The 24,203-nt window shown below is 31.0% G+C and overlaps 1 protein-coding gene across 3 annotated transcripts; it reads left to right on the top strand.

Annotated features, from left to right (window-relative positions):
- The first annotated feature begins 8,278 nt into the window (after positions 1–8,278).
- LOC125071700 (glutamic acid-rich protein) lies at positions 8,279–23,880 on the top strand. 3 transcript variants are annotated; one of them, XM_047682041.1, is made up of 13 exons: positions 8,279–8,445; positions 9,477–9,678; positions 17,867–18,438; positions 18,557–18,722; positions 19,663–19,873; positions 19,971–20,238; positions 20,386–20,489; positions 20,565–20,877; positions 21,074–21,262; positions 21,509–21,619; positions 22,016–22,167; positions 22,340–22,547; positions 23,130–23,880. In XM_047682041.1, exons 2-13 carry the CDS (start codon positions 9,486–9,488, stop codon positions 23,325–23,327), a joined length of 2,685 nt encoding a protein of 894 aa, XP_047537997.1. In that variant the 5' UTR covers positions 8,279–8,445; positions 9,477–9,485; the 3' UTR covers positions 23,328–23,880. The 3 variants fall into 3 exon arrangements, with proteins under 3 accessions (XP_047537997.1, XP_047537998.1, XP_047537999.1); XM_047682042.1 differs by having other exon boundaries at positions 8,279–8,449; XM_047682043.1 differs by lacking the exon at positions 21,074–21,262 and having other exon boundaries at positions 8,280–8,445.
- The last annotated feature ends 323 nt before the right edge of the window (positions 23,881–24,203 follow it).

Genomic DNA, 24,203 nt, shown 5'->3' with positions numbered 1-24,203 from the left:
TGGTCCGTTTTTATATGTATATGCTAATGATATGCTAGATAAGTAATCGGTTCTTCACGAAGATTCGGGCGAGATATTTTACTACGATTTGTGATAATGCGATTAATAATATAATTATTAGAAGCCTCTTTAAGCATATCTTCAACGGGTAATCACTTTTCCCATGCACTCGAAATTTGTTGTATAATGGTGATGACCTCATCGTTTTAATTGAATAAAACATAAGCACAACACTTTTGTGAAAAATTATAAGTGATATTTTTCATGTTAGCTTTAATAGTAATTCGTCATAATTGGTGGTTTTGTGCAAGCCTGTCTGTGTAGGTACCACCCACTCATCAGATATTCTACCGCTAAATAACAGTACTCTGTATTGTTGTGTTCCGGTTAGAATGGTGAGTGAGCCAGTGTAATCACAGGCACAAGGGACATAACATCTTAGTTCCCAAGGTTGGTGGCTCATAGGTGATGTAAGGAATGGTTAGTATTTCTTACAGCGCTAATGTCTATGGGTGGTTAGCATCAGGTGACAAATTTGCCCGACTGATCATCGTCCAATAATAATGAACATGTACTATGCTGAGTTTATTTTTTTGTAGCATTTTAAACCTTAATTATCCAAGAGCCGCGATTTCAATCCTGATGCTTGGCTTATCGTCATCCGCACTCCTGACATAATGTTTAAACTTCGATCGAGGGATTTGTAGAAATGGAGGAATTCCTTTAAAAGTAAACATTTATATTATTTATTATTGTCCGTATTGGTTATTGTCACACCAAAAATCAGTTTAATGAAATTATGTACTCGTAACGGGTACAATACGCCTGTAAGTCAGTAACGATTGATATTGATATAGTATAGTAATCAACGGTCACTAACCAGCTATTAGCAATACTTTGTATAGTCGTGGTCAGCTTTGTAGAGTGAGTCAGCCAGTGTAAGGATTACAGGATTACGTGCACAAGAAATTACTACGACTAATGGACAGAAAACTTAATTCTGCTTCTCAAAATAAAGCTTAAAAAGCAATGAATATATTGGTTTTAAATTGCTGAAAGTGGAATTTAAGATAAATAGCTATTTGTGATTATAAATATACCATACTTCAGTTTCTTACATAAGTTATTTATTGAAGTACTTATATCTTGAAGTGGCGTGACCACCTCGATTCATACGCTAGCGGTACCGGGTAGCTACGTCTTTTTCTTCCGTATCTTATCTGTATAAATATCTTATTAAATAACGGTTATATATATATTAACTAGCCTAGTGTTGTTTTAAATCATGTTACGATTCATCCATGGTGGTTGGGTTTTATTAAATTTATGGAAACATTCAAATTGTTCTTTTTAAATTCATTGAGAAGTATTTTGTAAATACTTATAGATAATCAATGAATAAGCATATTTTTAACTCCTTATAGCTGTTCAAGATCAAGACTGAATAGTTTATTTGTTTGCATTAATCTCATGATCTAAACATTTCGGTTTTAATAACACTGAATAGTTGTTCTTGATATTTTAAGAAAGGTTATACCTACAAAGGTTATATAGATTACCACATCTCGCTATGACTCACGAGAACCGCTCAAAAAACGCTCGGAGCAGTAGTTCCTTATTTTATTGTTTTCGTTTAATTGAACTTTTGTCATCGTATTAAAGGACAAATGTGAATATTCATTTATCATTACATCACATAATTAATTTGACAGATTACAATCTGAAAGTACTGATACATATTATCAATTTAGATGGTATCTAATTTTTTATTTGATGAAAAGAAATGGTTTTAAATGTAGAATTACTTTAGTCAAGTCTTTTAAAGGACTCGCTCCTTTGTCAATATATATTGCTTAGCAGAGTTTACAATAAATATATTTTATCGTTAATTTTTCTTTAACAGGATATATTATAGATAAATATATGTACCTAACATATAAATCTGTTTATCAATGGTTTTATCTTGCAGTGCAAGTTGTAAGTTTTTTGGTATTATTCAATACCGACTGTGTGCACGCTGAGTGTCGTTCCACGCGGATACTCCAGCATAAAGCCACGCAGTCGACAGGTTGATATTTCGAGTATTAGTTACGTGATTGGCGGATTCCGTGTATCCTTTAAATTTGTAATTATTATTGTCAATATCGTAGTTATATCATTTTCAGATATTTCACGATAGTATCCTGTGTGTTAAGTTTAGAGTTTGCTCTCAGACTAGCTCCGCTGTTTATTTTTTCTTTTTGAATAATATTAACATATAGTTATAACTATGTACCAAAAGGCATCAATATACATTATTATTTATTTTTAAACGAAATAAAGTCCAATTTGTTTTATAAAGGACATCTCCATTTATTTTCTTTTGCACGTAATGTCTAATTTATTATATTATCCGTTTTGTGATGATATCGTGTTGTGCAGGCTCATTAGCTTATGAACGTGAATACCTACTTCTGAGGTGGAACGTGCACTAATCCAATACACTATCTCCTGGACAGTTCGCTAGGCCTTGTAGTTTTTGAGATTGACCACTGTAGCGAAGGTCAGTCTTACAATTACACTCCTTAAAATTTTACATATAAAATCGATTCTAAGGAGCACCTTATGTGACTGTAAAAATTCTTTGAATATATTTGTTGCCCATAATTTTTCAAGGCAGTTCATCTTTAAGATATATTAGATATTTGTTTCGAGTAGAGATCGTTGTAAAAAAATACAAAGAATTTTCTTAAAAAATTGCTAATAAACTTAGGAAAATTTATTTTTAATAAACTTATTTTAAGAATTTATCTAATGTGTATATTTAAACTACACACACACTAAAACTTATATATAGTATTCATATATTCACGATATTATGTAATCGACGCATTTACTAAATGTTGACTTGTTATTTTAATGTAAAATTATTTCACTTTGAACTTGTAGTAGTGATAGTATCGTAGTGTTTCAATAAGAAGATACTGAAAATTTATCTTATATAAGATCGAGTAATATACAAATAACAAATGTAAAATCTCAACGCAATCTAAGCGCAACGCATCAACTAATGCGAATCCGACACGTGTTTCCACCAACCCGCATTGGAGCAGCGTGCTGGAGTACGCTTCAAACCTACTCCTCCAAGGGGAGAGGAAACCTCAGCAGTGGGACGTTAGCATGCTGTTATTTTAAAAAGTAATGGAAATACCATACTCATTCTACGCTCAGTATTATAATATGTACCTTATCAAATAAAAGACTAATCATTCAAATCAGTTCACAATAGGTAAAGCTATTGAAGAATATAAATACAACAAAAACTAAAATAAACGCCTAATGACGCAAATTATTATTTTCAAATATGAGCTTTATCTAAAAACAAGAAGATATGAAAATTATTATAGGCAACAAATAACATAAATTACATCATTGTAATCTTTCAAATTTTGTTTACTTATATATACACGCTTTATAACAATACTTTGAAAGTAGGATCGAAACTCATAGCTTATTATTTCCTCTATAAATTGTCGCAGTCAACAAATAAACATAAACGAGTAACCCGAACTGGTCAAAGGTTTGTTTGTACAAATATGCACAAGAAAAGGGACAGTACCTAAGAACTTATTGTGACGTACATGATCGGAAGACAATCAGTGAAACGATAACGTTGTTGTCAATAAAAACTTTGATCTAAATCGAAGAATAGGAGACAATATATTAAATACATATACAATATTGCGTATCGTGCGTCATAAACATTTTATATAAAAAATGTTTTTTTACAGTTACTATAATATCATGGCAATATTTTGCCTTGGTATAATGGTCAACATATAAAGCCTTAGATCGCAAGGCATTAGGATATAACCTCGAATCGAGCCAATAAAAAGTTATAGATTATTGGTCGAATTTTCTCGGTAACATCCAAAATGTCGGAATTGCGTACAATAACGTGTCTCGGAAATAATGTAAAGCCTTTGATCATGCGTCTGAATTATTTTCGATCGTATCAGATTTGTTGTACTTTCGAATTTAAAAATTTAAGGAAATGAGACTGCATTATGCACGTTTGTTTCCGTACAAGCACTATGCTATGCTATGCTATGTTACCCGCTTGACTAGTTGGTAATGATTACGATGGCCGTAATCGGACAAGAGAATATCGTCTTTAACACAACGGCTATTAAATAGAACCCTACTAATTTTTAGCAAATACAATTCTAAATGTTCAAAATCAATATATTAAATAGTAACTATAAATTACATTACGAATTTAGAAAAAACTTTAATTAATGTTTACGTTGTTTTTTTTTTAATTTATAATTGAGTATAAATTGAATATTTCGTGCACTTATAGGTAAACAATTGTGTAGGTCTAACTTGAGAGCTACAACCTAAACATCAGTTATTCTAGGTCAAACTTTTAATACAGTTTTTTGCTTTTGATCAATTTTAAAAACCTAAAATAATGTTAATATAAACTCACGTCAAAAATGTCTGATACTTGCAGTAAATGATTAAAGACAAAGTAAAAGATTATACTAAAAGCAGTAAAGGATTATTGAAAAGAAAAAACTTAAGTTAGATCAAGTTTCATTTATCTCTTCTACTCTTATTTTTCGCTTTACGTATATATCTATATTTATGATAAGTTATGAATTTTATACATTTTTCTAGATAAGTATTTTCATATTTATCTATAAAATTGTCTATTTCTTACAGATTCCTTGAGCTCAATAAAATAACTATAGAACGTACGAACTATAAACGTAAATCACCGTTACAAATTATGTTTTATAAATAAAATTTTCCATTATGTTTTGCAAAAACTGACCAAGGACGAGACGTAGGCTTGGGTAATCATTTATTGATCCACAAAAACGAGTTAATCTAATTGCACAGATAATCTATACGAATATTATAAATGCCAAAGTAACTCTGTCTCTATGTCTGTCTGTTATCTTTCACGTATTAAGAATAAATTTAGTATGAAGCCAACTTGAACTCAAAGTACTGGACATAGAGTACTTTTTATACCCGACACTTGAAGACCATGAAACAAAACGGGAGCGAAGCCGCAGGAAACAACAAAGAAAAATACTAAACATTTTCCCTTATAGGTCTTATTTAATATTCAACACGAATTAGTTACGATTTATATTGAAATTAAAGTACATTTATGTATGACACACACTGCTACAGAAATATATATATTATAAAAGAAAAAAATATTACAGTATTTTATAATAGGTATTAAAATGTCTGCAGATAGGTACCGACACAAAAAGGAATGTCAGCTTATGTTGAAACTCGGGAAAATTTCTTAATAAATTTATTTAATTTGAGGTATTTTCTTATAAAGTTGATGTTTTTGAAGTGATAACTTCTTATGGGAGGGTAAACTGCTTAGTTACGTATCGCCTTACGGAGCCAGTCAGTTTTTGACAGATGGAGTGATTGATTTGTTTAAGTAGCACTTCTGTCGGGCGTCCTGAGATCCACACTTATTTTATTTAGTATGTGATTTTAGCTAAAATATTAAGACTACATAAAAGTAGCGAAAGGTTAACAGGGATTATAAAATATATATATTAAAATGATGTACATAAAACGTTTTATTATTCTTATTTCGATATTTCTTGTAATTCCATATGATAATAAAAAATATTTTTTTGTATGGATTTAAAAAAAAATACAAATTGATTGTAGGTGGACGTCGAATGGCCCAAGGCCACCTGACGATAAGTGGTTACTTCTGCCCACGACATTGGCTCCGTATTAATTTTTCAACTATTTCTTTCATAACAAATGCGCCACCAATCTAAGATGTTATGTATCTTGTGCCTGTAGTTAAACTGGCTCACTCGCCCTTTAAACAGTAAACCAACAATACAAAGTTTAATTGTTAGACAGTAGTGTACGTGTTGAATGGGGGGTATCTCTCAGACGGGCTTGCATAAGGCCCTAGAAGGGCCTAGAAAGATGCATTTAATGTTGTAGCTAATTACAATGAATAGTATGAAAAGTATACTTATGAAAAATAATCGCTTGTAGCGTTACTAATATAACTATACTAATCTTAATAAATTGTTTTCGTACAAAATTGAAAATAACATTGGATACTTATTTCTGAAGCTACGAACGATTAAATATACCTATTAATTGACAAAATATATAATAATGTCCTATTGACCGCATAAGAGCTACGGCCAATCACAATGCGCCTAGCAATATAATATTATATTTTGGTTGAAAACCATAAACATAATATACGGTTATTCTATTTAAATATTGTGCCCAAGAGTATTGCAACAAGTGTACGAGCAAATTCATTTTAACTCTCATAGTGACAAGTCAGCTAAATTCTTCAACCCCTCGGTCCCCCTGGATCCCAGGGCCCCCTGGTATGCATATCAGATCAGCGTAAGACGACGGCTGTACGTTCCAACTAAGGGTATTAACATCGACTTTCTAAATCCTGGTTTCTATTGAAAAATTATAGACGGATAAGACAAAACTCATACTAGTCCAACCTAGGGTTCGAACCTAGGACCTGAAGATCTAAACCAACTGTAATATGGAGTGTCCTATTTGAAACAAATGCTTTGTTACAGTTCAGTGGTCAAAATTTTTAAGGAGTGGTTCAAAGAGAGTTGCGTAAGCGCAGGCGGGACAGGAAATGTGGCGCCAGGCCATGACTGCTATATCATAATTAAGTTTATACATACATATGTATATTCTTTAGAAGTAACGTTTTATTAAGAGATAAAACATTATATGATATCATTAAAAAATAATTCTTTACTAATCTTATTTGCAACATAAATGACAATTAGTGTTTGTTTTTTCATTGGCAGTAAGAAATCTTATTAATCCGACATACTCGTAGTGCCTTTAAAACCCCAGTTCTAAAACCAACTTCGAACAAAGCGATAACCAAAACCGCCAATAAAACCAAATGTCTAAACAGTAGCGATCGCCTTAATAATAATTTAATCATAATCCCAAACAGTTTTTATAATATATATAATTCATTATTTTTTTCATTTGTGTGTTTTATTGTAAGTTTGTATGTGTTTTCTTCAATTTCTACTTAAATGAGAAAACTAACATATTATGTTGATGATGATGTATACGGTGTGATTCCTTCATCGCCTACCATAGTAATGCTAGTGCTTGTTAGGGTGTGAAACCGAAATTTAAGGTATATAATATATATAAATTTAAGTTATATAATATATATATAATGTTAGGGTAAAATTTACGTGTCCAGCCTTAAAGACCAAAGCAGTTCTTCGATTATTTAAGCTTAATTCGACTAATTCCTAATACTGTTACGAGTTCATGAGCCAATATCGTAATCACTAAACGCGTTTGTAATTATTCTGATTCGTTAACCTCAACTCTATTACAAATAAATTAGTTATAATTTTTATATGAAACATCTTAAGTCGCCTTGGGAATGCGAAAACTCGTATCCTGTGACGACAAACGGCATGAAAGCGTGACGCTCTTAACTAAGCCTTTAAGCTCCCTTTCTATCATCGCTCTATTTCTATATATTATAATAGTATAATAATAAGCAATAATAATAATCTTCTATTTTCGTTTATTAGGGCATTTGTTTTTTATGCAAAACTTAATTTAATATAACTGTTATGCAGCTACATTAACTGGTGATTAAATAAATCCTCTAATATGTAGTGAATGATGTCCGACATTCGTAAACAGAAGACAGGAAGGCATCAAAAATAGACGTTGTGACGTTGAAACGTTTTATTTAAAAACGCGCCTGGCCGTCTCGATAAATTACATACATATAACATAATGGCGTTTCCGCAATTGTTTTTATATTTTTTGAATATCATTCATTATGTACATATATTTTCAATATGTACATGACAAATGTCTAAAAAATACAGCTCAAAATCAGATATAGTTCATTTTCGCAGAACATCATGACCGCGTTCAATGCAGTTTTTTCAAAATTCCTTGAAATTCCGAGATTGATACGAAAAATAAACTAACCTCTGTTAAAAAAATAGTAAAATTACTTAACGTTACACTATTTATATTACATATTAAGTATATATTTATTTTACATTTAAGTATATATTTATCTATGACCAGCCCCAGTGACTTATTCTGAAAACCGGCGGCAAAATTAAACGGAATAGCAGTCCGCGTTGTATAATTATACTTAGATCTAATATTCCCGAATTATACGTTCTACATCTACATCACATCTTGCCGCACCTATTTATAAGTTCCAGTGTATTCGGAGCTGAAATTCCGCAGCTAGTCCGTAACAACGCGCGACCGACGCCGCGTCCTGATTTTTTTAAGTAATTTTTGTAAAAAAAAAGTACTTCAAATAATGATAAGTTGATACCAAAGTGCCGTGCTTAGTGATTGCTTCTGAAGTGTATTTCACTATTGTGCTTTAAACGCCACACACACGTAGGTCATAGTTAAATAAGCTAAGATTTATTTCAAATTTCGAACATTTATGTTAATTTATTTCGTCATATATATTTTTTTATCTAATATATAAAGAAATGATAAAAACTATGTATCAATAAATGATTAAAACGATTTTTTTTATAAAATTCACGAATTACTTTAAAAAAGTTTTAAAGTATATCTTTTAAAGTATTTATAATTATATTATCAAACAAAACGCTTTCTTCTTAAGAGAAAAGGCTCTGCTGTGACACAAGCTCTTATTTTACTTCAAGTAAAATGCAGAATAATTGGATTATATAGGCAGGATTTCATGAATAATTATATTGTTATATAAACTTTAAAACTATGCAATTATTTATTGTATACTATATCGTCTTATTTTAGTCAATAATTTAAACTTGTATTAACGATTTCAGTTGGTTTAATAAACGTCACATGAGGATATTATTATCTATTACAAAGATTTTGAAAAAAGAATATATACATTTTAAACGACTTTATCCATTCATTGGACAAAAATAATAGCAAGGACGAAATTAAATAACAACGTAGATGTTTTTTATGTAGGTGCTGAAAATATCGTTCCATGCGTCGATGACGGCGTCTTGTTATCTGAATGAGAACGTGATTTATAGTGATAGAATGAATGAATTAACATTCAAAGTTAAAATAATAAGCCATAAATATATTAGATATTTTGTTATTGATAAAAAAATGGTTTGGTAACATTGGTATTGGACACATTGTTCTTTTGTGAGATTTCAGTTTTTTTTAATGTGCCGGATTGTTTATTTTAGCAAAGATCAAATTTCCAATTCCAAAAAAAACTACAATATTATTTATCTTTATCATAATTTATTTGTTCTGTAAAGTAATAGTTTAGCGTTCTTGATAAAATAAAAAGTTTGAAAACATATTTTTACTAAAAAGTAATACTTTAATAGAATTATAAAAAGTAAATTTTATTGGGAGTTTATTTTTTTAGTATCAAAAGTACACAAACATAACGCACTCATTCTCCACAGAACACAAAAATGCCAATTGGTAACGTGAATAGAGAGACGGCCCCGAAGAGGGAAACTTTCAGGCCCCCATGGGTTAAGGAGAAGGATACAGAGGCGCCACCAGCCTGGCTGCAAAAAAAATTAAAACCCGTGGAAAGTACTACGAAGAACCCGGAAAGTGACACTCCACCTGCACCCTCTGCAATTACAAAACCACTTAAACGTAAGTGCACAACTTTTCCGATATATACATTTTAATATGTATATTTTTAAATTTCATTAGACTATTTGACTGCTTAGAAGCTTTATAGTGCTTTGATAGATCAAAACATACAAAAAAATGTTAAAAGCTCTATGAAATATTAAATAGAAATAAAAATGAATATATTTTTATTTTATTTTATTAATATTTGGGAAACATACCACTGTATGTTATTACATAGAATTAAGGAATTATTACTAAATCATAAACCAATAAAGTTTCCACTTAAAAATAGTACAAATGTTAGAGTATGCGTGTAAAAAAGACAACAGAAAGAGACAAAAATAAAATCTACGAGAACAATAAAATCGACTAATTACAAAGTTAAAAATAAATAAATCAAGAAGTTAAATTACAATAATATTAATGAACATAAATAAAAACAATATCATTAAAAATATTTAAATTTGATTTCAACAATTAAAGTAATATCATAAATCATCAATTTATGGCAAGTAATTGATTCAATATACATATACATTATTAATTTACAAAAAAATATTAATTTTATTAATTATTTATTAAACAAGTATTCTTTTAATAATTTTCTTATTTTATTAACATTCACTGTATTATGTTTATCCGTTCATTCTGTGGATCTCTCTCCTAGTGCCCTGAATACAATTCAAATAATTCAAATCACATAATTATTAAATATTTTTTATTCGCTTAGCAAAGTTTACCATTCTTGTAAGATTTATGTAACTTAATGTATGCCTTGATCTTATCTTGAAATTGAATTTAAAATCATAATAAGCTCCAAAGATTCTATTCGAAAGGGGAGCCTTAGCCCAATATTGAACATTTACAGGCTTACTTTACTTGAAAATGAAATATCAAACTTAATTTTTTGCCTGGTGCACCCCAGCACCAAGCACCATGATATACCCACTGAAAACCTGAAATACCCACACTGTCTCTTGACATCATGAGATCGCTTGCGTATTTGCTATCGTGATGGGCCGACGGTTAGAGCACCTCAAACCAGAGGCAGGAGTGGGCGCTTAAATCGTGAGGAGTAGAGACATTTTCGCAGAAAGAATGAGAGGTCTCCGCAGACTATCCTTGCCTTTAAGCGGCACACTCCATCAGGATATGATGTGCCGTGTTCGAAACTGCGCCACATCCATGGGATGAGAGTGTCATCTCCCTCCTCACTATCCGGTGCAGGTACCTACCAAAGTAACGATGTCCAGTAAACACCTGCTTCAGCCTGAATGTGGGAGTGCCTTAACTCTAATCTACCCAGTGATAAAGTGGGAGGATTGCTGTCACTGTCGCCATGCCTGCTGATGGAGACCCCAGGTTTTTCTTCCATCTCCAAATCAGGACTCGCCACATCTCCACAGGCTCTGAACGGTTGCCGTTTGCTCTGGCTTCCACCCGAAACTGGTACATTTCCGCGAAAAAATCCACCTGTAGTTTCTAGGGTGGATCACCAGCAAGTAGCGTCGCCACCGTCCACAATACCGTATTGTACCCACATATCGCCTTCACAACCATGACCGTCTGCCGTCTCCACAGAAGAGCCCTGTTGCAAGAGGTAACGGTAAACCCATATCGGTGCACCGTACAGTGCTATCGACCGTGCAACGATTCCGGTCCTCCCACATTGGGTAGGAGGTGAATCAAGGAGGCAGTGGCATTGATCGGGCCTCCAGATATCCCCTCTAACCCAAGGAACCCAAAGGTGTACCTTGGGTACACCTTTGGGTACAACAAAACTTCGCTGGCTGCAAAATAGGCTGGAAAATAGGTCCCACACTGGGACAGCCCTCCCTCGAGGACTCGTAGCCGGGTTTCCGCATGCACACAATTTCGTGTTGAAGTCGCTGAGGACCAGTATCGATCTCAGCGATGGCCTGGCCACCGCAGCTCTGATAGAGCCGGTGATTCTCGAACTCCTGCAGTATATTTCAAACAGATAAGCCAACGTCCATATTTATATATAAGATAAAGACTTAAAATAAATACTGTTAGAATAGAAATGATTTATAAATAATTGACTATGTTGGCATCTACACTATGTGAGTTTGATGACAAAATGCCGTGTTCTGACTTCTCATCTGACGATGAAATGACTAATATCAGTCTTCACATGTCGCCAAGAATTTTATTAAATTATATAAATATGAATAATAATTAGTAAAGTTATAATAAATATTATGTATCTTCTACTGACGGAAAATTTTAAAATACCTATATGATAATATATTTTTAATAAGGAGGAGGATAAGTACTCTTTGAACAGTAGCTTTTATGTAAACAGCCATATTGTGAATCTTTATATCTCCTGTGCCAAGTTTATGTACATCATTTCACTTGACAGAAGGGTTTCCTGGAGGCACATCTGGGTCACGGACGCCACCCACGCTTCAATTATTATTCAATCATTGGTATTATTGTTTTCCGGCCTTAAGACTAAATGAGCAAGGGATAATAGACGCACAGGAGTCATAACATCTTAGCTATTACTGTTGGCGAATAATTAATCATTCCATTCACCGCTAATTCGTCGATGAAAATACTAATATTATCACCGTGGGTGTTGGTGACCTCTTATTACCAGCTATCTATTACAGGCCAAATGACCTGTGTCTGCCTTCCTTTATCGCACAAAAATAATATCATCTTATTAATCTGTGTGTGTGCTTTTTAAACAGACCCAGTCTTATAACTGTGTTGACATATAATCGTACTCTGTATATGTATAATATTTACTGGGTGTACGTGTTGAGGTCGTAGCTTATAAAATCGTAAAAGTCTAAGTTATTATTATCGATTTAGTACCCAGTTGTTGCGTAAGTCCTGAAACGAACGACTTTGTTTGTAGTATTTTTTTTATAACTAATAGAACTTCTATATATATTAGTAAAACTTTATTTAAAGTTAGCTGATAGTTGTTTCCCCTTATATTTATCATGAGCGGTAATTTATCGGTGGGTTTTTTGCGAATGCACTCTTTTCTCTTTCCCGCGTACTCCGCGGCCTCTTTTTACGACACGACACTTTCGCAGAAAGAGACCATCACCATCCAGCACTGCCTAGCATGGCATTTATCACGCTGTTCAGTGAGATATCTCTGCAGACTATCATCGCCAGCTATTGCTTCTAGGGCCTTTTGCGTGGCGATATCTAGGTCATAAAAAAATTATCGTACAATAGATAACGCGTGAATCCTATCGAATTATTATTAAACAAAACTTTTTTTTAATGAATATAATTTTTAATGGAATGCCGTTTATTATCTAGTATTACAGTAATTTTTATTTTTTTCTTTTGTTAACTCCTATTTTTTTGTCATCTACTTCCGTTTAGCCCTCGATAATTGATCTCGATGAAACATTTTTACCGTGTAATAAATAACATTCATAAAACACTGCAATAATATAATCGAGATCACTTACAAAGACTGAGACACTCTCTTTTGTGTGTGTGTGCACTATAAATTTATTAAAGGCGTGTGTGTCATTGCCAATTTTTGCATTGCAGACACGTTCTTTAGGTACATATGGTCGATAAATATAGATTTAAGGCAAAATTGTAGCGACTTTTATCAATTATGTGAATTAAACGGGCTTTTTAAATGTCATTTTTTTGTTTTTGTGTCTTGACCATCTCGAAAGTACTGAAAAATTATATAGGTATTGTTGTCAAGCGTGTTTTGTTTATACTATAATCATTTAATATTAATATTATATTTTATTAAAAACTTTAAACTTTCCATTGCAATTAGTACCTACATTGAGGACTTTTCATCAGCAGCCTGTATATTTCCCACTGCTGGGCTAAGGCCTCCTCTCCCTTTGAGGAGAAAGTTTGGAGCATATTCCACAACGCTGCTCCAATGCGGGTTGGTGGAATACACATGTGGCAGGATTTCGTTGAAATTAGACACATGCAGGTTTCCTCACGATGTTTTTTTATTATGGCATTGGTTGGCGGACGTGCATATGGGCCACCTGATGGTAAGTGGTCACCACCGCCCACAGAGAAAGGCGCTGTAAGAAATATTAACCATTCCTTACATCACCTATGCGCCACCAACCTTGGGAACTAAGATGTTATGTCCCTTGTGCCTGTGATTACACTGGCTCACTCACCCTTCTAGCCGGAACACAACAATGCAGTGTACTGTTATTTGGCGGTAGAATATCTGATGAGTGGGTGGTACCTACCCAGACGGGCTTGCACAAAGCCCTACCACAAAGTAAGTTTTCCTTCACCGCCGAGCACGAGTTGAATTATAAATACAAATTAAGCACATGAATTTACGTAGAGGACTTTTAGTAGAGATATTACCATAAAATTGTAAATATCGTTAAGATAATGAAATATCGAATTATAATAAAACTATAGTCAATTCGCTTAGTTTCTTTTATTTTTTTTTATTGTAATCTACCGAAAAAGAATGCGTTAAATTGTAAATGTTGTGATTCATAATCTTTAGATAGTTTACAATCTCGCGGGATAGATTATTATATAACTGTATTTACAATTTAATTGTACGGTGACAATTCGTTTAATCGCAATTCCGAAAAATTAAACAGTTCTGTCATCATGTCAGTAAAGATAATCAGGTGTGTTCTTTGTATTATAGAGAATCCTTATTTTTTCTCATTGTACATCATACAGTATTTTAATAACAAATCTATGAGATAATTTCGGTGTTTTCACAATAAGTTTTACGTTTAATTAGATTATGATATCAATGAACTTAACTCACTCTATAAATGCGAAAGTGATTTTGTTTGTTACGGTTTGTTCAATTGAATATGAAATTTTCCATACACATTATCAGGGTGCAGAAAAATACTTGGTATCTAACGCCTAACCGATGGCGGGAAACTATAGTCTCATAAAATAAGGCTTAAGTTTAGTGAAAAAGAAATTATTCCTCTACTTATACCAATTTATTTTGCCAATTTCTGAACGTCTAAATATATAATCACTGTGCACGAACGATCGTTTTTGTATGCTACGTTTTTTAAATGAATCGTTTGATGCAAAAAGAAATTCACTTCAAACGGATTGCGTTATAAGACATTTTAAATATTCATACAATATCTTTTCGTACTTACGTTTTAAATTAGATTTAAACATTTAATAATAGTTACCTAAAGTGACGAAATAAGTGCCTACGCAGCTACATACACGTGTACAAAACATAATATATTTTATATACGAGTATAAATACCTATCCATTTGTTAAATATGTGTAAAAAAATGTGATGTAATTGTTCATATAAAACATATATTTACAATAATAAAGATTTAAATACATTACATTTTGTGTTTAAATTTTTATCAGCAATATTTTTAATACGTAATACTATATGTTACAAATATATATATTTTAAGGACTTACATTTGTTATTGAATAATTATCCCAACAAAATTCGAGTATATGATCTAATTATACATGTAAGTAGCCAGCAAGCTACCAATCCAAGATTCGCAACGGTGCAATAAGGATCTACGTACAATTTTATATTGAATGACTAACATTCAAAGAAAATTTTGGCCCGTACGAATTTATGCACAAATACTAAACAAATTTTCATCGCAATCTTGATTTAGGAACGTATAGATATTAAAAATAAGAAGAACCATTCATTTTTATTTATGAATATTTAGATACATACTTATAATTGGGTACGACTTATTTATACACTGTGACATATAATCCAAACTCTCTTTAGAATTATCTTTAGCAATTTTGAAGATTTAGAAACTTGCCATGAAAAAATATGTGATTTTTACCAGCGTTCTCTAAAAAAGCAACCAGCTTGCAGCCTTACTCATTGGCTACGTAAGTTATATCTCAATAATGCATCTTCAAATGTAACCTGTTACTATAAACTTAACTTTTTATATAAGTAGTATGTTAAGATATAAGATCAAATAAACACATCATAGTAAAGTAAATAGCTGAATATATACAAAGTTAATAGAACATATTTCGGATACTGTAAAACACAACTTTCAACCGTTTTTACGTCAATTTCTCAGTGAAGATTTACTATTATAGATATATTAATATTGTGTTGATATATGTATTTGCCTACCAAGTGACGTCAACACCTGACTGAAACTTTGGCAGGGATTCGGGATCTTAGTATGACTCTCAGCACGAGAGCACGAGTTTGTTAGTCTGGAGTTTGCGAGGTGACGTGTTGAGTGTTCGTTTTTGGTGGAAATATCTTATTTATATACGTGATAATTTTGTCGATTGTTTCATAGACAATCTGCAGTGGTTAGTGCATTGTTTTGCACGCGTAATTTCATGGTCATAGAACGAAGGTAAAGAAGTATTTTTAGATATCGTTTACAAAGCCGGAGCAAACTTAATTTATTTTTTAATTCACATTGAAATAAAAATTGAAGAATATAATACAAAGATATAAAACAAATATCTTAATTATATTTTGTTCGAAAGAATAAAAAACAGTTATTTAAATCAATACAATTTAAATATTATTTGTTAATTGAATTAAATAACGATGGAAAAAATATAAACATACAAAATTTTCCATTCACCAATGTATACATAACGCGTGAACATCAAAACAATTAGAAATTACATTAAATTATTTACCATAAAAAAAATATTAGATTATTCATTATGTATGTATATCATTTGTTATTCATAAAGAATATAGGTATAACCTTAGAGCACAGTCGATACTAGTAAATACATTTATATAGAATCAAGATATATAATAAAAAGGAATTAGAAAAACATTTTATTTAAAAAAAAAACTTGAATTTTAAAAAAAAACACGATTCACAATGCTTTTATAACAAATAGAAATATATAACATATAACTGACATTGTATATATATAACACGGAACATACAATAATTGAAACAATTGAACACTCATGTAGAGATTTTTTTCGCAAGTAACAGTGTATCTTTTCACACTTTAAAGTGAAAAGTTTTTGGACAATTTTAATGAAAAAGAATATAATAATAAAAGTATTTGCCGAAATGAGTCGAAATATTTATTTCGATCACAAAGCACTCTCTGTTGGTTCTTGTAATTATTTCTGAATCGATTAAAATACAAAATTCAAATACAGAAGGACAGAATACTCTCTAAACAAACCCATAGAAATACAGCGACAATGATTTAGTAACTTGTAACGTATTTGGTGTGATACTGCGAAAACAAATGCATTAATTCAAAAGGAATGAGTCGTAAAAGTAAATTAAATCGAAAAAGTTTCAGTAGCATGACACTATACAATAAACGTTCGAGTTGTGAGATATTCCGAGCCAGTCGCCGCCAACGAAGCGATATTTTTAGAGAGGACAGACATTTTACAAAATAAACGAATATGTTAAAGATACTGTATGATTTATAAGAACACTTCGTGTTAGTGGCTATTTGAGCTTTATGAACGTTTGTCTTAGACTAAAAAGTACCTAATTGCTATTACTCGAGTATATTATTTTGTTATAAAATATTCATAAAACAACGAAGTTGTCAATGACCTTTGTATCGGAAAATTATGTAAAACTATATGTATAAATAATTCAAATAAGCAGATTCTAATAATAATATTGTTATATAACATAAGGGACTTATAAGTATATTATTTCTATATTGTAATTAATTATCCTATTAGTCAGAAGGGTTCTAACATGTAATCGTGTTAAAATAGCGAAGGTCGGCCAACCACCATTTTGGCAGTGGGCATGTTTATTTACGTACGCAAATGCTATCAAATGCATCGAAACGAGGACAAAACACGTGCTTCCATCACTTTCAATTTTTAAGTGTGTTTTGTTCTATATCATTACGCAAGAATATTAATGATTTAGATGCAAAATGAAGCTAAGTTGTTATTCTTATAGTCAAATACAGTTCTATTATTCAAAAATTTTGTATAGCGTCCAATAACCACAATGACATAATTCTTAACTAAATTATTTTCTTTTAATGGCCATCGCATATTATAGCAATCAGATCTACATTATGTTTATTAGTTGATTAATCAATACAGAATAAATTATTTCAATAAAATATTTAATTGATAATCGGATTGTTATTAAAAATATATCTATCACTCATCGTATATATTTATATATATAAATATTTTAATGCCGTTATAATAAATGAAACTTTGTTGTCATATTATAGCAGTTCTTAAAAAGCAATCAACGATAAGAGAAAAAACTGAAAACGGTGTGTCTGAACAAACAGAAGAAAAACTCGTTAAGCCATCGGCAGCTAAGCTAGCCGACAAAGCTTCAAAGTCTGAAGATAAACCAAAATTCGTAAAACCTTCTATAAAGTTCAACGAAAAAACAAGTAAATCAGATGATAAAGTTAATAACGATAAACTACCAGAAAGACCTATTCTCAAAAGCGTCAGGACTATTGATGATAAAGGTAAAGAAAAGTCAGTTAGTATAAATGATAAAAAACCAATAGAGAGAAATGATACAGTAAAACAAAACAATACGATAAACGATAAAGATCCTAAAGCATCTAACAGCTTAAATAATCTCAAAAAAGATAAAACTATTGATAAAACAAAGGCGGATGAAAAACCTAATGATAAATTGACTACAAACTTAAACAGTAACTCCACTAAGGACAACAAAAAACTTGAGAAAGTTACTGAAAAATCAAAAGAAGAAGAGAAGACTGAGGATAAGTCTAAAATGGCAACAAAACCACCGACTCCCCTTGACAAAACTCCTTCCAAGGTAACGTAATTGTAGACAAAATTTGTTATATTTTACATTCAATCCAAAAAATATCTTTCTAAACATACAATGAACTTTATTTAATATTTATGTGTGTTTATTATAAACTTGTTTACAGCTTCCACCCCGCAAGCCATCGCTGCAAAAGGCACCATCAAAGGATGATGTTATGCTAAAAAAATGGAGGGATCCTTTGCATGAACGCGTTAAAGAAAACATTGATAAAACTCTGGCAAATGAAATTCCAAAAGGACACACTTTAACAAAGAACGAAAGCTTAAGAAGTAAGTATACTTATATATATAAATCTTAAAGAAAACTAGGCAATGCCCCGACTATTAATTATTGGCAAATGATCTATATATAAATTACGGAACACGCCATAGGAAATGAATTTAACTTTGGCAATCTATCAATTGAGGTTTGAAACAAAAATAATTCAATTGTAAACATAGGTTATATAGTGACATTTCATTTTGCTTTGTTACGTAAACAAGATTTTAAGTATAATTTGAAGTGTGTAAATCGTCATTAGTTTCCTAAATGTATAAATACACTATCAAAACTATAATATCTAGCCATGCACACATAGCTTTAAGCTTATATTATGGTAAAGACACTTTCCTCAGTACAACTCGTTAACATTCTTCTCAATCCATTCCTTTTGATCTCCTGTGTGCTAGACGGTTTGTGGTCTAAATCAGATCCAAAATAGTCGCGGATACGAGTAGTTCCGCATGCGAAGCGTGCGACTATCAGGTGTAAATGTGAACTCGCAAGAAGATCATCATTACTATTGCAAAAATATTAGTTTAACGTACCTTAATTGCAATTTTCTTTAGTAAATAAAAATAATAGTGAAGTGCAAAATAAAAGGTGTTTTAGTTAATGATAAAGTTAGACAGGACAGCTTCAATGGCCGATGGAAACATATACTTAGGTATAGTACAGTAGACTTTATTTTAAGTATGAGTTGTGCTGTTATTGATTCTGGCCAGTATTTATATGAGGACTAGTTCAACGATATATGACATAATCAAAGTGGGAAATCTGTGAGACAAGATGTAAAAAAAACATCCAGAACTAGTATGACTAGAGAATTGCTATTAAACAAAGAAAAAAATGTTTTGACGTAGGCTAATTTAAATGATTATATTTTATTCTGAGTTCAAGCAAAATAAAAATGAAACTAATTATACGTTTCAATATATAATAACTCTATAGGCCTACTGAAACCTGCACCACCACCGATGCCACCGCCATTGCCACCGAAACTTCCGCCACCACCAGACTTTAAAAAGGCACCTATAGATCCTACGAAATTGAAAAAAATAGAACAACTCCGTAGCCGACCAAGAAGGAGGCCTGATTGGAGTGATATGATGAAAGAGGTGGAGCAAGGAAAAAAATTAAAACATGTTGTATGTAATGACAGGTAAAATGCACTTTCATACTATATGTTTTAAAACTAAAACTATATACCAAATTATTTAATTCACCTTTCATACATAACATAATTGAAATAATTTCAGGTCAAAACCAATCATCACACAATCAGTAGTGATTAAAAATAAGGATCAATTTATATTTGAATCTGAACAACCCAATTCACACAATGAACTGTTGAGGGAAATAACAAAAGGTGTAAAACTCAAAAAAGTAAGAACAAATGATAGAAGCAAACCTAATTTAGAAGGCTTAAGGAAATTCAGAAGGCAGATGACCATAGAAGAACAAGTCCAAAAGTCAATGTCACAGGCTAATCTTGCTGCCTCCCCATCGGGTGTATCTATAGCGGAGGTATTTTACATCATTTAATTTGATATTTACTATTAGTTATAAATATTTCTATACTTACTTACTCATATTACTTACTTATATATTTTTATACAATAACTTCATAATTGCTCATTTAAAAATTAAATTAAACCCTTAATATATTTTCAGACATCTCAGGCTGTCGAAGAAGATGAAATTGACGAAATGGATGATATTGACAAAGTTAGAGACGATCTTCAATCTACTAAGCAGCTATTAGCTATTGAACTTAGGTACGCCAATACCTTGTATCTTATAAAATCTTTGATTAATTAAAAAATAGTTTTCATAATATATTTTTCCTATAGAAATAAAGAAGCCCAAGAAAGAGAAAACAAGCGCTTGTTGACTAGGATACAAAATCTAGAAGCGGAACTGGCAAGAGAACGCGCTATTATTAAACAAGAACAACACAAAACTGTAATATCTGTGACAGATGCCTATGATGAACGATTAGTTAATAATCTAAAAATGGAAGTTGAAAAGGCGAAGGAAACGGCGGATAATTTAGAAAAACAATATTTAATAGCAGCAGAAGAAAGAGATGATGCACAGACAGAATTAGAAGAAGTGAAGAGGCGAAATGCAGAATTGGAAAGGAAATTAGAGCAAGCTCTTTCAGTAAGTTAAAAAAAAAATTGAATTCTTTCTTATGCTTTATAAATCCCATTTAACATATAAATATATATATTACTGAGTTAATTTGATATTATTATAACATACATATTTATAACAAATAAAACATATTTACTCAAAAATATGTTTAAACATACGCTTTTTAACATATTTTTTTTCTGCATTTTTTACTAATTTACAGGGTAAAATTGACGAGCTAATGAAATCGGAGGAGCCGTTATCTTACTATCAAAAAAGTCAGCTTGACTTTTTAAAGCAGTGTAGGTTATTGAATATAGATGTTAACTGCCCCGAAGCTCAGCAATTAAAATCAAACCTTTCTGACGCTAATACTACTAATAATGCTTTTACTAATAACCAAGAGGACGAGGTAACGAAGAGATATGCTTACATATTATTCTTTACGCAAACATAAAAAATATTTATATTTATTTTAAAATTTGAACTAATATTAAACACTTACATTAATATTTAACTTATAACATAATAATTATGATATTTACTTATGCAATATTTTATTAGATATTTAGTTATAATATTATATTAATAATATATTTATCAATTATTTTTGACTGATTTTTACATGTTTTACATAAATACTTGATCGTGCTTACAGGGAATCATTCCTACAAATGTTGGATCAAGACGTTCTAGTCATGCCATCAAGCAACTGTCTGTGACCAAGGATGAAAGCTTTGACGAAGAAGAAGAATCAGAAGAAGAAGAGGTAAATTTTTACACTCCATATTTTTTTTATTTTTTTAATATCCATTATGCTTTCATAGCATTAATAGTAAAATAAAATATTTTTAAATTTATTAAAATATTCTTTAATAAATTAACCTTTAAAGTAAAACGAAAATTTTCATAAATTGAGTTATCAATGCCATCTATCTAAAATACATACAAATAAATAAAAAAAATATAACTTTTTTAAATCACATGCCATAATGTAAACATAGATCTATCATAGAATCTCATTAAACGTCCCTGTAATCGGAAATAATTGAGAAAAAACAGTGAATTTTTAATTTCTTCTAGCATTGGCTCTCCTCTAAAATTTTATAATTTTGTTAAGTAACGGTTTTACTTTAAAGGTGCGAATTGTGATTATATGTTTCAGGAGGAGAGTGAAGAAAAGAAACAGAAAAGAATAGAGAAAGAAATCCGCAACATGAAAAATAAAATCCGCCATTTGAAGGAGAAGCAAGATAACATGAAGAGAGAGAGAATGGGCTATAAAATGGCATTAAAGAACCAGCAAGCTTGTCTCAAGTTAGAAAAAACACAATTATATATTTAATTATTTTTTTTGGATTGGAATGTTCTTTTTGTTGCCATCAAAAAATTTTGATAAAGTTAACAATGTCAAGATATTTAATTTTACAGATTATATTCCGTAATGAATTTGCGGTTACGTGAATAATAAAAACAAAATATTTTTCAGGGAAGAAAAACGTAAGTATAAGGAACTGAAACGTGAAGTTGACAAGATGGCTGCTATGATGAAGGAAGTTGGTACGGACGAGGAAGATGAAGAAGACGAGGAGGAAGAGTCTGAAGAAGAAAAGAAGAGTGAGACTGAAGAGGAAGAAACTGAAACCGAAACAGAACAAGACACTGAAAGTGAAACGGAGAGTGAAAGTGAACCAGAGGTGATTTTTTTACAACTTTATAGTTTTTTAGGATAACAGGGAGACAGGTTTTTCCAACTTATTCAATTGCATGTAACTGTCGTAAAAGCAGCGTATGCTTACTATGCCACTAAGCCAATTGACGTAAATCCTCTTTCAAAATTGTAGAGCGTAGCGTCTTTGATCTAATATTTATATGACTAATCTAGCGAATGATATTTTAATGGTTACCAACATTAAATGTTACTCTCTATGGTAATCCTTAAAATTGCAATATAGAGTAAAAAATAGTGTGTTGTGCATAACATTAAAAAATACTACATTATTACGACTATTTATATTCTTCTTAAAGTATACATACAGTTACGTAATTCTCATTTCTAAGCTCATAATATACGAGTACATGTAAATACATGTAAAAGGATCTTTAAATATAATTATTATAATTAAAATTTATCAATCGTTATCTATCAATCTCTGCGTATTCTGTACGTATATCGTATATACCTGTACGGGAAATATAACAACACAGTCTTGTGTGTGTGAGCACAGATCAACCCTTTTTAATAGGAACCACATAAAAAATACTTTAAAAATTTTCAGGACGCGCCGCTGCCGAAAAAGAAAGACAATCTCACGAAGCGTTTGAAAAGACATGAAACAAGAGTGAACGCCTTGAAAAAAGGCAATACACTTCTCAGTGCGAATGTCGATCGACTAAAAGACGATGTCCTCATACAAAAGGAGAAGTCTCTCTCACTCCAGAAAGAACTGGACTCTCTTATTGAAGATTTAGAATAAAAAAGATATAAATATTTATTTTACGTAATTTCAGCTTTTAAATAATGTTTCTAATATGAAGAATAAAATAAACGTGAATGCTTATATTTTATAAAATTAATTCTTTAAAATGAATTTGAATTTTTGCACACTGGCTACTATTGTTTTTTTTTTAAGTAATAATTATATTTATAAACCTTTTAAACAGTTCTATTGTCTATAATTCAGTAAGGCTTAAGCTAAAATTAACTTACCATCCGCTGGAAAATTTTCTGGAAAAATAACTTTAAAACTAAGATTACATAGGTTTAATATTACGTAGCTAATAAAGCTAAAGTGTTAATACCTATTTTGTTATACCATAATTAATAAGTGCCTATCTCAGTCCCATTAGAAATATTATGCTATCTGTGTGAGAAAAGTTTTTATCGCTAGCTTTTTTGTATACCAACATATGTAAATAGACTGAAGAAACCTGATTTTAGGTAGCTTGGATCTATAAAATTTATCTTCGACTTTAATTTAATTCTGTATTTACACACTTTTACGTTATTTTAGGTAGATAGATATATAATATAAGTAAAATAATAATGTTCATTATATTAATAAGATTTTAACAAAATTAAATGAATTGAATAAAGCAATGAAAACATAAAAAAAAACGAGGTGCAAATGTGAAATATTTTCATCTTTGAAGTTAAAAACAATTGTACAGTTTTGTAAGACAGTTAATTATTATTTTACGAGACTTGTATATAGATATAATCACTTGTCATCTTATATATGTATGTATAACTATAATATGGTATGCTTCTCAAAATTCCTATTATTACTAAACTAAAACTCTTTGTATAACGATAATTTAAACCACAGACATATTTTAAACACAATAAAATT

Source organism: Vanessa atalanta, chromosome 20 (genome assembly GCF_905147765.1).
Source record: "Vanessa atalanta chromosome 20, ilVanAtal1.2, whole genome shotgun sequence".
Taxonomy (NCBI): domain Eukaryota; kingdom Metazoa; phylum Arthropoda; class Insecta; order Lepidoptera; family Nymphalidae; genus Vanessa; species Vanessa atalanta.
This window is presented reverse-complemented; position numbering and strand designations above follow the sequence as displayed.